The following is a 13865-nucleotide window of genomic DNA, read 5'->3' as shown; positions in this document are numbered from 1 at the left end:
CTTTCTTCTAGAGGGGAGGAACTTGATTTCATGGACTGGTATCTCAGTTACCTCAGTATATTGTAGGCATGGCTTATGTCATTGAGCCATCACATCTTCTGGAGGTCTCATTGTGAGTTGTCTATAGTCAAATCTATTTTTCATTAGTAGTTCTCCTAACTGGATACACCATTTGGTCATACTTGGGTGTTACCATCAGGCCAACAGTTCCTCATGAATTCTGAGAAAGCTGTGCTTGGTTTTATGGTTCAGTTTGTGGCCGAGAGTTGCCATTTATCTTCTGAATAATAGAGGAGATGTGTATGTGATGTCTCCCTCTTAGAGTAGGAGACACTCGAGCACCAGAGTCTAGTTATCCGGAGTCCTCAGGCAGATCTGCGGTGGAAATTTGGTGGGACTGACTGGAACTGACTTTCCAGGTTTCCAGACCTGGATGACCTTGTGGTGATTCTTCCCTAATGTCATGTACTAAAATGTACCAAGCTGTTGACTGACTAGAAAACTCTGGAACACTCTCCCCCTGTATTTTTACCTTGACACAAAATAAAATTATGACCTCATGATGGGAACACAGGACTTCTCTATTTGTATTTTTAGAACTTGCTAGATTTTTCCAAGGGCAAACTCAGTCTTCATGTTCAAGAAAAAAATCATTGTGGACAACTCTACCAGTTTTCATTGTGACCCATGTGAACAAACTGTGTTTGTTCTAGAATCTAGAGAAGACAGTGATACATACCAGCTTTAGGGGAGTACCAATAACGTTGTTCATATGGACACTATCTTGACCAGCAGCCCCAAACTTGGCACTTTTGGAATCCCCTTCTTTTTCCTCGGTGTTAGAATTGACAGGTGCTAACACGGGGTGTAACTTTAGGGGGCAAGGCACTGATTCAAAACTAGTATCTGCTAAATATTTTGTTGTATTTCTTATCCAGGATATCCTTTTATCATAACGTTTTACTGCCACCTCTATTTCTGCCGGGCTTGGCCCGACCTCTCAGGACTGTGCCGCCTCGAAGGTGGCCTCGGTGGGTGTGGGAGTGGCTGATGCAGGGACGACCAGGGCTTTATGGCAGGGCAGAGTCCACCACCCCGGGGGATGAAAGCTCGAATGATTTAGTTCGCTTTGGCTCCAGCAAGCCCGTACTCAAGCCAGAATCTTTAGCACCAAAACCACGGTGGCTACACCTGCTTCCATCACCCGTCCTCAGAGCCCAGGCCACCACCCGCGGGTCCGCAGCCCGACGCCGTCGCCCCCTTTAAGAGCCTGCTCCGCGGGACAAACGTTCGAATAGCCCTGGCGCCCCTCCTCGGCCTCTGATTGGCTGAGCGCGGCGCACGAGGGCGCGCCGGCCCGCCCCAGTACGGTTGGCGGCCCTTCGCGATTGGCGGGCGGGGAACCTATATAAAGCGCGGGGCGGCGCGGCTGCCCTTAGTGAGCGACCGGATCCGAAACTGGGCGTTGCTGTGGTGTGGCGCCGGCGGAGGTCACCGGGGCGCGCGCGTCACGGGAGTCGTTTCTCTTCCGAATCTTCAGCTCTCGAGGGTCCACCCCGGGACGGGCTTTCCGCGCCTCTCTCCCGCTCTCGGCCCTCACGGACTCGCCTCAGCCCCGCGCCCGCCCTGAGAGGGGAGGCAGGATGGAGTTCAAGCTGGAGGCTCACCGCATCGTCAGCATCTCCCTGGGCAAGATCTACAACTCGCGGGTCCAGCGTGGCGGCATCAAGCTCCACAAGAACCTGCTGGTGTCCCTGGTGCTGCGCAGCGCCCGCCAGGTCTACCTGAGTGACCCGTGCCCCGGCCTCTACCTGGCGGGTCCCGCCGGGCCTCCGGCCGCGGCGCCGCCGCCACCGCCCGGGGAGCCGGCGGCCGGGCCACCCGCCGGCTGGGGGGAGCCGCCCCCGCCGGCCCACCGCGCCGCCTGGCCGGAGCCCGAGCCGCGGCCGGAGCGCCCCGCCGGCCCAGACGCGCCGCGGGCGAGTGACGCGGAGCCCGCGGCCGCGACGACGGGCGCCGGGGACGCTCTCCGCGGCGGAGAGGCGGAGGGGGCGGAAGCCGCCTGGCGCCGCGTGGAGGGAGCAAGCGAGGCGGCGGCCGGAGGAGCGGGGCCCCCGGCCCGGGGCGCGGACGCCCCCCCGGAGGGGCCCGGGACGGCGCGTCGCCGCTGCGGCTGCCCCCCGGGCGCGGAGCACAGGCCCGGGGCGCCGAGCGCGGCCCCCCGCGTGGACTGCCGCTGCAAGCCGCGGCCCGCCGAGGACGCGCCCTGCGCGCCGCCCGCCGCGTGCCCCAGGAAGCGCGGCGCGGCGGGGGTGGGCGGAGGCCCCGCGGGCTGCCAGGCGCCCGGCGCGACCCCGCTGAAGAAGCCGCGCCGGAACTTGGAGGAGCTGCCGGGCGGGGCGGCGGCGGCGGAGGAGGAGGAGATGGAGACCGGTAACGTGGCCAACCTCATTAGCATCTTCGGTTCCAGCTTCTCCGGACTCTTGCGGAAAAGCCCCGGGGGCGGCCGCGAGGAAGCCGAGGCCGAGGAGAGCGGCCCGGAAGCCGCCGAGCCGGGGCAGATCTGCTGCGATAAGCCGGTGCTGAGAGACATGAACCCGTGGAGCACAGCCATTGTGGCCTTCTGAGCCCCCGCGTGCCCGTGGGAAGGAGGTTGAGCGGCGGGCGTCCCCGACGGGAGGGCCGGGCCTCTCCCGGCCGCGGGGGCGCCCCAGAGACCACTGGCGCGGAGCGCGCGGCTGCCCGGCGCTGCCGGGCCACGGACTGCCCGTGGCCTTCGAGGCCGGGCTGGGCCGTGCTTCTCCGGGCCCCTCCCGAGACGAGGGAAATGGAGGCTTCTCGGAAGAGGACGATCGTTAACTTTTGTGTCTGTGTACGTCTGTGTGCGCGTTTGTCTTGTTGATGAGACGGTCTTGTCCTGGAATGCATCACCCCTTCCCCAGGGTTTAGGAGACTGGGGCAGACAGGGACTTTCCTCCGCAGGCTGCCCCGAGAAGGAAGCGGCCAAAAGGGCTGGGAGTTCCCCACGGCTTCTCGGGGGAGGAAGGGACTTTACACACACACCCTCGCTTGAAAGCTTGCACCGCGCCAGGACCAGGAGTGGCGTTTCCTCACAGGATTTCCTACGGCTAGAGGGATTTAGTCTGGAGTAGTAACTTGTATTATTTCTCTCCCCCCCCAACCTTGCTCGCTCGCTCAAGAAACGTGTATACCCTATGATTTCGCTGGGAAAGGGGACTATTCACGGCCCTTCCCCACAGGGAAAAACAAAAAGCTTGATGAACTTCACAGAAGAGTTCAAGCTTGAACCTACGGAGTTTATAGAGAAAAGCTATATTTTTAAAAGCTCTAGATGGGAACTACACAGTGCTTTTAAAAAGTGTTCAATGTAACAGTTTACAGACAGAAGCCCTAAGTGGAAAGACCTTATGGTTTTGTAGATATGGTGACTCCAGTCTTTGTTGTATAAAGGTTGGGGGAACTGGTAAGGTTTTTGTACAGTATTTTCTCCTTCGTTGTATTGACTTTTGTATAAAAATGTAACTTTACGTGTCTAACACGTATTAAATATTTTGAAGCAACCTCACTGCCTCCTTGTATATAATCAACTGTTCGGGGAGGGAAGGGAGAGGAAGGGAACTATGGGCCTGGCTGAAAGCCTGAAGGTGTGGTTCCTAGTATCAGCCGTGCACAGACTGGGGAACATTGTTTGCCGACTTCTCTAAGTATCGAAGACTTAAAGAATTTTCCTCCAGATCAGAGAATTGCTAATACTGGTATCAATGACCTGCCAGTTCTTTGAAACTTGCCACTACACCTGCCTTTTTTAAAGTCAGTTTACGCCAATTTGATTTTCTGAAGCCCAATTTAATGATTTCTATTTAACGAGTAACTTAAACATCAACTTCCCATCCCCCAAAATATTTTTCACTAAAGCCTTTTTAGGCTGCTGTTTAAACTATGTAGCATAGGTCATCTTTCAGCTTTGTTACTGAAAATAAATTGTACAGATAGTAGCTTGCTTTAGCAGCCTGTGAGAACTGTCAAATGAAGAAGCTGAGGAGACACTGGCCCAGCTGGTCAGATCCACCTTTGCACTCCAGTAGATGTCAGGTTGGAATTTTCATTGCTTTTTCTTGTTCTAGCTGTAGAAAGTAAAAGCATCAGTGAAAGGAAATGACTTGTGTCAAACGAGCTAAGAAGAGGCCAAAGAGGGTCAGACAAATACAACACTTAGCCCAACTTCCTTTGTTTTTATGACCCAAATGGGGACATCCCTGGGTCATAGTAAACACTTAGGTACCTTTGGGTCAAGGTTATCCATTAATTTCACTGAAATTACTGTCTTTAAAACTCTGCTTAAGGTGAAATGTTCGGTATTTAGAAGGTATTCAATAATTACTTCAAAAGTAAATCAGAGAATCGTGTCTTGAAATACATGCTTCTTGCACTTTAAAGGATAGTATTGATCTGTAACTTACAGAGTGTTTGAGAGATGGGAGAAACTGAGGGGAGATTAACAAAACTAAAACTATGGACTTTCAGCACAGGAGCATATGAATGGTGCCTTGACCTTCCTAAAGTCATAATTTTAAGAACTGAGTAGGCAATGACTTTGATACTTTTGCAAATCTGTTGGTGATTCCTGAAGTATAAGGATGTTTTGCTTAATGCTCTGTTACCGTAATCATAGAATCAAAGGCCCTCTAATCAGGGTCTTACTTAAATTTGCTTGTTTTTCTTTCAGAGATTAGCTACTTCTGTTATGGCCACACGAGATCCATTGAGTTCTGACTGCTTAAACTGAGGGTGTCCAGGACCTTAATTTTACGAGCATTTCCTGTTGCTAAAAAGTAATTATTATGCTTGAACAGCTATCTCTGCATTTTTATATTTGGAAGGGGGTGACGTATGGTGTGTTCGAGTTGATGAATGAGTGGCTGAGACTCAAGTTCCTGTTAATCCTTGGTTTCACCTGAAGATACACTATGGGACAATGTGCTTAATTTAGAGAAAGTGAATTGATAGAGTTGAGATTCAGGGAGATAAAGCATCCTAGAAAAATCAGAAAAGACCTTTTTTTTGTTGTTGCAGAAGCAGTATCTTTAATGGTGAGAGCTTGGGCCCCAGAACCAAGGCTGCAGGGGTTTGTATCTTGGCTCTGCCACAGCCGAGGGAGGGATCCTAGACAAATTACTACTTGTGCCTTTTGTTTTTCCCCAAAGGTAAAATTGAGAATGGTGAAAATCATTGTACCTTATTATTGTCTTAGAAATGTACCTCATATATAGTAAACACTCAGTTAACATAGAAGTGAATTATGTATATAAATCAGATTATGATCAAATATTGTGTACATTTGCAAGAAGGTGGAAAGAGGTGTCTATTTTTAAGTTATCCTATGTGTGAATGCTGGATTCTTTTATTCTTCTGTTTTGCTTGGACACTTGGCAATCACATAGCTTTGTTCCATCGGTGTAGTTTTGCTCTTTGGTATGTCTCACACCAACCCTGTGACTTTCCTGATTATATCAAACAACTCTATTTTCAGGGAGGAGTAAGCAGGAGTGAAAACACTCAAGGAGCAAAGATCTTGTTGACATACAAATACTTTCTGTGGATGAGTAAAGGGAAAAAATAGCCCATAGAGTTATTTTTAGCTTAAATTGCTTAGGCATAAAATGTTTCTTAAGCCCTGTTAATTGATAGGTCCTAGAAAAGAGCCTTTCCAGTACCAGGGTGCGGTTATTATACACAACTAAATCAGATTCAGTGTGACTAGAAAGGAAGCACAAGTTTTAGTACCTAACCACTTACTGACCACTTAAGGAAGTCTTGATCAACTTAACCTTAGCTCTGGTCTGGAAAATAAAAATTTTTAACTGCCATATGAAATCCAAATTTTAAAGTGCTCTTTGCCAAGTAAGAAGATCACATTAGTAGGGAATAAAGGTGATTCATTTTAGTACAGTGCTTAACCATGTTGCTTGAGACCTGTCTTCCTCTCAGAAACCATTGATTGTACTTTGGGAAAGGAACTATGATAGTAGCTTGAAATGCCCCTCAAAATTGAAATGCCCCTCAAAAGTGATTAGGATTTTCTCTAAAAAATAAAAAAATAAAGCATTTAAAAAAAAGTGATTAGGATTTTCTCTCAGACATCTAATGGAGTAATAATAACCCTTCTATTTCTACCATTCCTTACTGATTGGATTTGGGGATGAGAGAAGTGGAAGGGAATTGGACCATTACCCAAGTTTGGTAGAGTGTCAAAGATGTGGTAAAAAATTAGCACCGAAATCAATGATGGCAGGTGTTTCATTTTATCGTTAGATTACTCTGAGTCTTACTTCAACTTGCTAGGCATGACACCTCAGCTTAGAGCTTGTGAGATGGGGTTGAAGGCCTAATTCCCACTGTGACATGGAGTTTGATGGACATATATTTCCTTATACTTTTTAAAAGTAGAGTTAGTTCAGTTCACTGAATAACCGAAGAACTTCTGATCTCTTGCCCTAAATATTTTATTCTTGTCCTGTTTGTGAATTTTTTATTCTTCTAGTCTTGCTTTCATCCCAGCAGTTGCTGAAAGAAGACGGGAATAAAAAGAAACACTATTCAACCCTCCTGTGACTATGAAAGGAGCCATTACTATTAGGTGCAGAGCTCAGGTAGGGACTGAGCTCTGCTTCCCAGGATTCCTGGCACTCTTTCCAGTAATGAGCAGTTTATATCTCAGCCTTTGAACCATTGTTCAAGTTTAAAAGTCTGCCCAATGGAAAACCCTGAGAGGAAAAATGCAGTAGAAGCAGAATCGATGTTAGGAATCACTGTGATCTTAACTTATGCCCTTGGAGTTTTTCAGTAACAATTCTTGAAGGTATAATAGAGATGAGAATATGTGAAAGCAGAAAGTGTAAAAGGACACACACACTCCTAATCCAAATGGATTGTCCTAATACAAAAGTTTTTCCCAATGCCTGCCACGCCCCCACCCCACCCCCACACCCTTGTAGCAGGAATGAGTTTTAAAAATAAAGCCCTCTAGCAATTACTCTTTCCCAGAGGAATATAGCCCAAAGCATCTTTGCTGGACTATATACTGGGGTTTATCTCAGACCTTTGGAATCTTATAAGCAGGGAGGGAGATGCCTCCAGGGACTGCATTCCTAAAAGGGCTTCTCCTGCTCCCCTTCTTTCCTGACCAGCAGCAGCCTCCGTCACTGGATGCTGCCCATTTAATGGCAGGTGGGAAAGTTTGGGCTATCAACTTTTGAAAACTGTCACTGCCACTGAGCATCTTTAGAAAGTGATTTTCCTAGGGGACTGGTATAAAGTTGGCCTGTGATACTTGTTGGTAAATCTACTTACATAATAAACTTTGGGGGCGGTGGGGGGGCGGGGTCTGGTCACAAGAAGCCCTAGCCTGTGATGAGCTACAACCCTGTGGCTTACACCTGCAGGGTGAAGGTGAGACATAGCTTCTCTTCTACCCATTTAGCACCAAGTCAACCCTGGTGCCAGCCCTCTCTTTTCTCCCTAGGAACTCAGTCTTTGCTGGGCTGCCCCAGCCCAGTCATTCCACTAGATGTCAAAGCAAGGCTCATTCAGTTTTTCTAGAACTCAGGGATGTGCCAAAAGTCAGGTGTTGCCACCAGCTTGGTTTTTGACCTGTTCTACCTCTGAATTCCTAGGGCAATGCAGCTGCTGGAAACTTGCTTTCCATGGGGTAAAAGGAAAACCATTTTATTTCCTCCATGCAAATCTACGTTCCCTCTGCTCAAATCACTGACGTCGCTGGTGTGCAGGCATTCCTTTGGCTGCTTGCTCCCCACATTTGATCCTCCTCCTGAATCCGGGACACCATGCACTGGAGTTTGTTTGACAAGTTCATCCACACCTTGGCTCTTTCCAGCTGGTCACAACATCATCCCGCGCTTGGTGGCATAGATGCTTCTTTCAGTGCCGTAGTTGTTCTGGTTTTCTATTCCGTGTGTCTGGGTCTTCTAAGTCTCCTCAGTACACACACATTCGCTGTTTGCCTGGGAAAGAGTCTGCATGCCCAGGCAAAAGCTGTGATTGGGAAGGTGTCAATCTACTAAGAAGGAACAGGGTTGGATTTCCCGACCTTGGGACTGGCAGAATCTCCAGAGACTCAATGTCACCATGGCTATGGTAGCAGGTCAGCTTCTCCTGTGCCATCTTGTTGGGGGCGGGGTTTGGGAATATCCATCCTAGAAAGAGAAGCAGCAGCTGAAAACCAGCTCGGCTTATGGCGGGATGAAGGAAAGAAGAGGCCAAGCCAGGGGAGGCCAAATGCGGGCTACGTAGCATTTCCTCTCATCCTTCCCTTCGCTGGAACTGCATGTGCCGCTTTCTAGAACAGATAATGAATCACAGAGCTGCTCTGATAGAGAAATCCAAAGAACGCCTCTCTGCCCCATCTCCCCACCACCCCACTAGGCTTTGATTAATACTTTTTATAGTGAGTTACCAGAAGTGGATGTGGGAGGGTTGTTACAACCCAGTGAAATCATGCAACAGAGGTGACCAGCAGGAAATGAACTGGAGGGTGAGGAGACACAGGGGGTAAGGGGGGCAGTCGCTGGGAGAAATCACCACTGAGTCAGGTTCTCCTGCTCAAGAAAGTCTGCTGGGCAGAATGAATCAAGGACAGGAGAGCCCACTCACTTTTTTCTTTGTCTTTTCTCATGCTGCACCTATCACAATCTCCCATTTTCTTCAGATAATTTCCGAGTTTTATTTTTATTTTGAAAAAGGGTGAAAATGCCTTGGCATCTGCATCTATCAGCTCTCTAACTGAGTGACCTACTTAGCCTGGAGTGGCTTGTATCTTTATGGCTATGGGAGAAATCCCTGAAAGTTGAACTTGAAGTACACTGGACGCTCTGCTGAAGTTGTTATTGTACTGAGTGCTGTGGTTTTTCCCCCTCACCCCACCCTCTCTTCAGAATGTCTTAAAAGGCGCTCCTAGTCTGCACTGCTGAGAGCAGCTGTAAAGATGCAGTGTGTGGGCGATTCTGGCGTGTGGGCCGGCCCAGCTGTCCGCTTTCCAACCTTTTAGTCACCTCGGCATCAAGCATCTGGCCTCCTAACATGGAGCTTGCCGCTCCTGAAGGCTCCTGAAGCTTCCTGTGAAGGACCAAGGCAGAGAGGGGAAGAGTCTCTGACTGATTAGGCAGGAAATCCTAAAAGAGGTCTGGAGAGTAGTAGGTCATCTGGACTGGGCAAGTGAGAACCCAAGCAAAGGCGGGGGTAAAGTTTCCCCACATTAGTTTCTTGGAACCCCTCTGAGCAAAGGATATGTGGACCAGAATCTGAAAATGTGACTCACTACTTGGAGAGTCATTCATATTTCTTAGTTTTATTTATAGTAAAAAAGAATCCACTTGCCTCACAATTGTGATTGGAAGATAAATTAGTGTTTGTAAAGCAAAGCTAAAAGATATAAACAACTCAGCCCTGGGTCCCATCAATTATGTCTTTACAGGAACACCCAGAAGGAACTCATCAATGGGGAATACAGAGATGCAAACAACAAAATCCTGGCCCTTAAATCCAATTACATTCCAGATAAGTAAAACAACGCAGAAAACCCTAGGAAATCCGATCATAGATAAGTGTGATCTAGTCCCTTGATTCTGAAAGTACAGTCCATGGGTCAGTAGCGTGGGTATCATCTGGGAACATGCCAGAAATGTAGAATCTCAGGCTGCAACTCAGATCTACTAAATCAACGTTTTAACAAGATCCCCAGATGATTTTTATGCACATTAAACTTTAAAAAGCAAGTATTTCCACTGATCTCAGGACCAACGGGGTGAGCCTTTCAGATTGAGTTCACTCAAGACCTTGCTCCGTCTTGCCATTCTGTCTGTCACATGCAGACTCCACCCTTACGAACTGGCTATCTACAGTTTGGCTAACTTTCCTGCAAGCTTCTGGGCCTTTTCATAGGCTGCACCGCAGAGGGCATGATCCTTAAAACTAAGCAGAAAGAAGGTCTCCAGGCACGAGAGAAGGGCCAAAGCTAAAGACCTAGCAAGGAGAAGCTTCGAGGGCGGCCTCCAGTAGGAAGAGGGTGCTGTGAAGAGGTGGCAGGAGAGTCAGGCACCTAGGGGGATGGCCAACAGGAGAGACAAGGAGACTGAGAACAAAGAGAATGTCATTGAAATAAAGTTTGTCACTGGTAAATTTTGAGAGAGGTTATGGTAGAAGATGGGAGAGAAAACCAAGTTACGAAAGGAAGCCTGTGGAGATTCTGGCTATAACCCCTTCCCCATGGAATCTGGTATAAAAGTACCCGGATGATAACTAGACCGGGAGAGAGGATATCGGGCCAATTGACAGGGCCTGTGCATGTCCTGCCAGTGTAGACCAAAACCAATGGATGCAGAAAGAGCTTTCCATTCAGGATGCATGGGATTTGAATATATAAAACGCTAAGTTTGGGTCTCTTATCAGGAGGAATAGCACTTTCTTTTCCTTCTCCTGTCAAATAAAAGGAGACTGGAAGCACTAATAAATCACTCCAGGGACCTTGTTAGTATCAGCAGCCTGCATTCTCCTTCTCACTCCCAGCCCACAAAGACCCTTGCAGCTTAAATTCGGCCGTACCAGTTGGCAAGGTAACAAATTGCAAGAGGATCCTAGAAGATAAAAGATCACTCCTCAAACCCTAGTGCCACTGCCAGCTGCTAATCTAACAATATAGATTTCTGATGCTTCATCCTCTTCGTACGTTAGGAGTTTAAAAATATCAGAATTATAGCCATGTGCTATGAGGAAAGCAGCATTTGGGGGCTTGTCAGCAGAACACACACACACACACACACACACACACTCGCCCCTACTCTGTCCTCAAGTGGGAAGCCAGTTATGAATGAGTGTGATTTCCTGGGTAAGAAATTCTGTCTTCTTTCCCTCCCAAAGCAAGTCTGACCTCATCTGTCATTTTCAGTGTTATGGAGGATTAGTCTAAGACTGGGAACAGGTTGAGACATGTCCAACAAAGAGGCTCTGGACACTGAGAGGAGAAGGAGGGAAGCCAAGCAGTTTTAGGTCTCTTAAGGCAACTGCTGAGAGGGTGAGGAGCTGAGAGTAGGAGTGGGAGAGGAGAGTGGGGTGGACGGATGGGGAAGGCAAGAGAGACAGATGTCTGTGATGATTTCAAGAGAAACATAAGACTAAAATAAACTCCGAGTCAGAAAACAGGAAGAATGTGAGAAGTAGGAATAGGTAATGGACTGAGAACTGCAGTGTATTTGATAAAAACATAGCCCGGTCCAGATGGAGAAACAGCATTCTCCCCTAGCAAAGTCCTCTGGAACTTGGGGGAAATGCAAAAGAATTAATAGTCCTACTTGGTAGTAGGATGATTTTGTGCTCAAGCTGCAAGAGATTTACAAAGAGCACCATTTCTGGACCTTCGTCACAATTTTCTGAAGAATAGATGAGGCCTTAACTTGTTAGTCTTTACATGCCTAGACCACCCAGAGACAAAATTCAACCCAGAGCTCAAAATTCCTCCAGTCTGTTTGCTTTCTGTCCTAATTAGCCAAAGCTATTTCTAAAAACAAACAGATCATCTCCTCTCACATATTCCCCCTAGCCCTTTCTCCACTGCTACCTGCATCCAGTGCCTTATCCTGATTTTTATTTAAGGTCCTTCTCAGGCACCAGAGCTGCAGAGCTCAGCATCACCTCAACCCACCCCCATCTTGCCAACACTTCGGATCACTTGCTGAGGCTGATTGCGTTACTGCTACAGTGTGGCTCGTTTCCATCCCTGTTTTGCAGCCCCCACTGTCCGACTCTTCCTTCTCTAATTCAAGTTCTTACTGCTTTGGCGGATTCTTCCCTCTCCTTCAGCCCTCCCTGTCTCCCAGCCCTACCTTCCAACTTATAGATTGCTTGTCTGAAAATATAGTTTTGGAGATGTTATCAGTTTTCTCTGGCTCAAAGTCCTCTGATGACTTCCCATGTTTCCCTGAATGCCTTAGCCTGCCTTTTCAGCCTTTCCTTTAACTGTCATTCGTTGCCTACCATGTGTGAGTCCCTGGATACAAGGATGAGTCTAGGAGGGAGGAACCTGAGGTCTAGAGAGAAGAGGGATGGAAACCTTGTCATTACAGTTCAGGCCTAATATTGTGGTGATAAGGAATATTGGTGAGGGGTATTTAGCCCAGAGTGTCAGGAAAGAGCTCCTGGGGAGTAGAGGTTATTTCTGTACTGAGACTCAAAGACTAATTGGAGTTACCCAAGTAGGGAGTAAAGGGGGAAAGCATTCTAGGTAGATAGAGCTGTCTGTGCAAAGGCCCTGAGGCCTGGGAACTGGTAGTCTCTGGGCACCAAAAATGCTTCATTCTGGTGGGAGCATGGGTGTGCAGTGGGACTGAACTGTGAAGATTAGGAGAGACCAGACTGCAAAAAGCATGCCATGCTAGGGGGCTTTGATTTTATTTTGGAAGATGTGGAGGGGAGCCAAGGAAGGCTTATATGCAGGGGTGGGGCCTGAATGAGTGTGATTTCTTGGGTAAGAAATTCTCTTTGTGTTTAAGCCCATCACTGTGTTTAAACCCATCGCTGGGTTTGTGTTTAAACCCCACTGGCTATAGCATGAAGACAGAACTGTGAGTAGAGAAAAGGAAAGAATGGAGGTAGGGGCCAGTTACAGGACTGGTCAGTAATTCTTAGTGAGAGATTACTGGGGCCAATAGCAGCGGTGACACTTCTCTCCAGGCATCTATCATACATTGTCCCGTATTGTTATTTACATACATATTTTTTAATTTCCTGAATTTTTTTTTCCTCTCCCTTTCCCATGGAATTGTAAATTCTTTAAAGATAAGCGTTGGACCTTAATATTTTATCTATGTAGAGGCCTTTCTGTGCCAGGCTCTGCATTGGTATCATTTGTCCCAGAGAAAGTGAAAAAAAAAATAAAAATAAAACTGCGGATAAGCCTAAAAGCAGTAGGCAGGAGGGAGCTCACAGCCAAAAAGGAGAAAAGAATGTGAGGTTTCTTTTGCTCCGACCCCACACTTCCTGCAGCCCAGCTGGGATTCCACTCCAGTTTCTGAGAAGCAAATTCTGAGTCACTTCTTTCTTTCTAAACCCTCCTCCCCCAAAAGATTTGAAGGCCTTAGGGGTTTTGGAATAGCGGGGGAGGGGGCATGTAGCGGGCCCTCTCTAATTTTTCCCCTCTCCCAGTAAGCACAAGAAACTGGGGTGTTGACAATGACCCAGCCAAGAATTACCCAGAACAGAGCTGGCCCCGCCTCTCAGCCCTGGAACCTTGCTTTGGTGGAGGGTGGAACCTCACTTGGAAAGTAGGCAGAAGGTGGTGAAATGAGCCCTAAGAGGCTGGGAGGGAGGTGTGAGGGAAGGTAGCCTCCGCTCAGGCAGGCGTACATCAAATCATTGCAGCCACTTCTCTGGTTACCGGCTGTCTTGTAGGTAATTGCTTGTTTACTCACTTCCAGTTCTCAGAGGCTGTTGGACTCCTGCAGCTCTGGGAGTTTGTGGGCTTACAGACACCCGCTCTCCCCCTCACCTTCTTCACTGTATTGAACCCCCTGGGAAGGAACAAAGACCAGAGTTCAAGTTCTAATGAGGTCTCCAGTGACGTAGAAGTGATCGTCTTCATTCATTCGGTCCCAGGCAGAGAGAGGTTGAAATCCCAGAACCAGCTCTTAAATTGGCTGTTGGCCTGGTGTTCGGAATGACTGCCCCTGGGAGGTGCCGGGCCTCAGGATCTGGGTTTCTGAGAGAGGGGCTTTAAGTGCAAGTAGCCCTACTGGACTGCTTTCGTCCCCAACCTAGTGTCGCTCTTTCAGGGATGG

At 48.2% G+C, this 13865-nt stretch overlaps 1 protein-coding gene across 1 annotated transcript; it reads left to right on the top strand.

Moving 5' to 3' along the window:
* Positions 1-1643: 1643 nt before the first annotated feature.
* On the top strand, positions 1644-2627 carry IER5 (immediate early response 5; the record flags this gene model as incomplete). Its single annotated transcript, XM_084251003.1, has 1 exon — positions 1644-2627. The coding sequence occupies one exon, from the start codon at positions 1644-1646 to the stop codon at positions 2625-2627; it is 984 nt and encodes a 327-aa protein (XP_084107129.1).
* Between the last annotated feature and the right edge of the window lie 11238 nt (positions 2628-13865).

The sequence above is a fragment of the Talpa europaea genome, assembly GCF_964194135.1.
Source record: "Talpa europaea genome assembly, chromosome: 12".
NCBI classification, from domain to species: domain Eukaryota; kingdom Metazoa; phylum Chordata; class Mammalia; order Eulipotyphla; family Talpidae; genus Talpa; species Talpa europaea.
The sequence above is the reverse complement of the archived record's forward strand: the minus strand, read 5'-3'. Positions and strand labels throughout refer to the sequence as shown.